The sequence below is a fragment of the Carlito syrichta genome, unplaced genomic scaffold (assembly GCF_000164805.1).
Source record: "Carlito syrichta isolate Samal-C Ts95f unplaced genomic scaffold, Tarsius_syrichta-2.0.1 Scaffold154507, whole genome shotgun sequence".
Classification (NCBI taxonomy): domain Eukaryota; kingdom Metazoa; phylum Chordata; class Mammalia; order Primates; family Tarsiidae; genus Carlito; species Carlito syrichta.
This window is the reverse complement of record NW_007098603.1, coordinates 1-614: the sequence shown is the minus strand read 5'-3', so window position 1 is coordinate 614 and position 614 is coordinate 1. Positions and strand designations below refer to the sequence as shown.

The 614-nt window shown below is 73.3% G+C and overlaps 1 protein-coding gene across 1 annotated transcript; it reads left to right on the top strand.

Annotated features, from left to right (window-relative positions):
• Positions 1-54: 54 nt before the first annotated feature.
• LOC103252323 (basigin-like) lies at positions 55-608 on the top strand (the record flags this gene model as incomplete). Its single annotated transcript, XM_008050954.2, has 3 exons — positions 55-137; positions 296-432; positions 511-608. Coding segments are annotated over 3 exons (318 nt in total), but the record flags the coding sequence as incomplete, so codon positions are not given.
• Positions 609-614: the final 6 nt, after the last annotated feature.

Genomic DNA, 614 nt, shown 5'->3' with positions numbered 1-614 from the left:
GGCCGCGGCGGCCATTGTCGGGGGGTGACCCACTCAGCGGCCCAGCTCTTGCAGGGTGAGCCCCGAGGACCGCTGGGGAGAGTACTCCTGCATCTTCCTCCCGGAGCCCATGGGCAAGGCGGACATCCCGCTGACGGGTGCGTCCCGCAGGCCTGGGCCCAGGCCTCAGCAGGCCGGAGCGCCTTGGGGGCCGGGTCGCGGGCGGAGGGTGGCCTCCGGGCGGGCCAGGAGGGGGAAGGGCGCGGGTCCGGCAGGGCTCGGGTTCCAGGCCCTTTGCCGGTCACTCTCCCGCCAGGGCCCCCCCGGGTGAAGGCGGTGAAGAAGTCAGACCACATCGACGAGGGTGAGACGGCCGTGCTGGTCTGCACGTCCGAGTCGGTGCCCCCAGTCACGGACTGGGTCTGGTCCAAGCTGGTGTCCTCGGGGAGCCAGGTGAGCGCTGGGGCCCACGGGGCGCCCTCGGGGGCTGGGCTGGGGACTCCGGCCCACGCTCCGGCTGGCTGCCCGCAGGTCGTGGTGAACGGCTCCCAGGACAGGTTCTTCGTGAGCTCCTCGGCGGGGCGGTCGGAGCTGCGCATCCAGGACCTGGACCTGAAGGCGGACGCCGGGCAGTA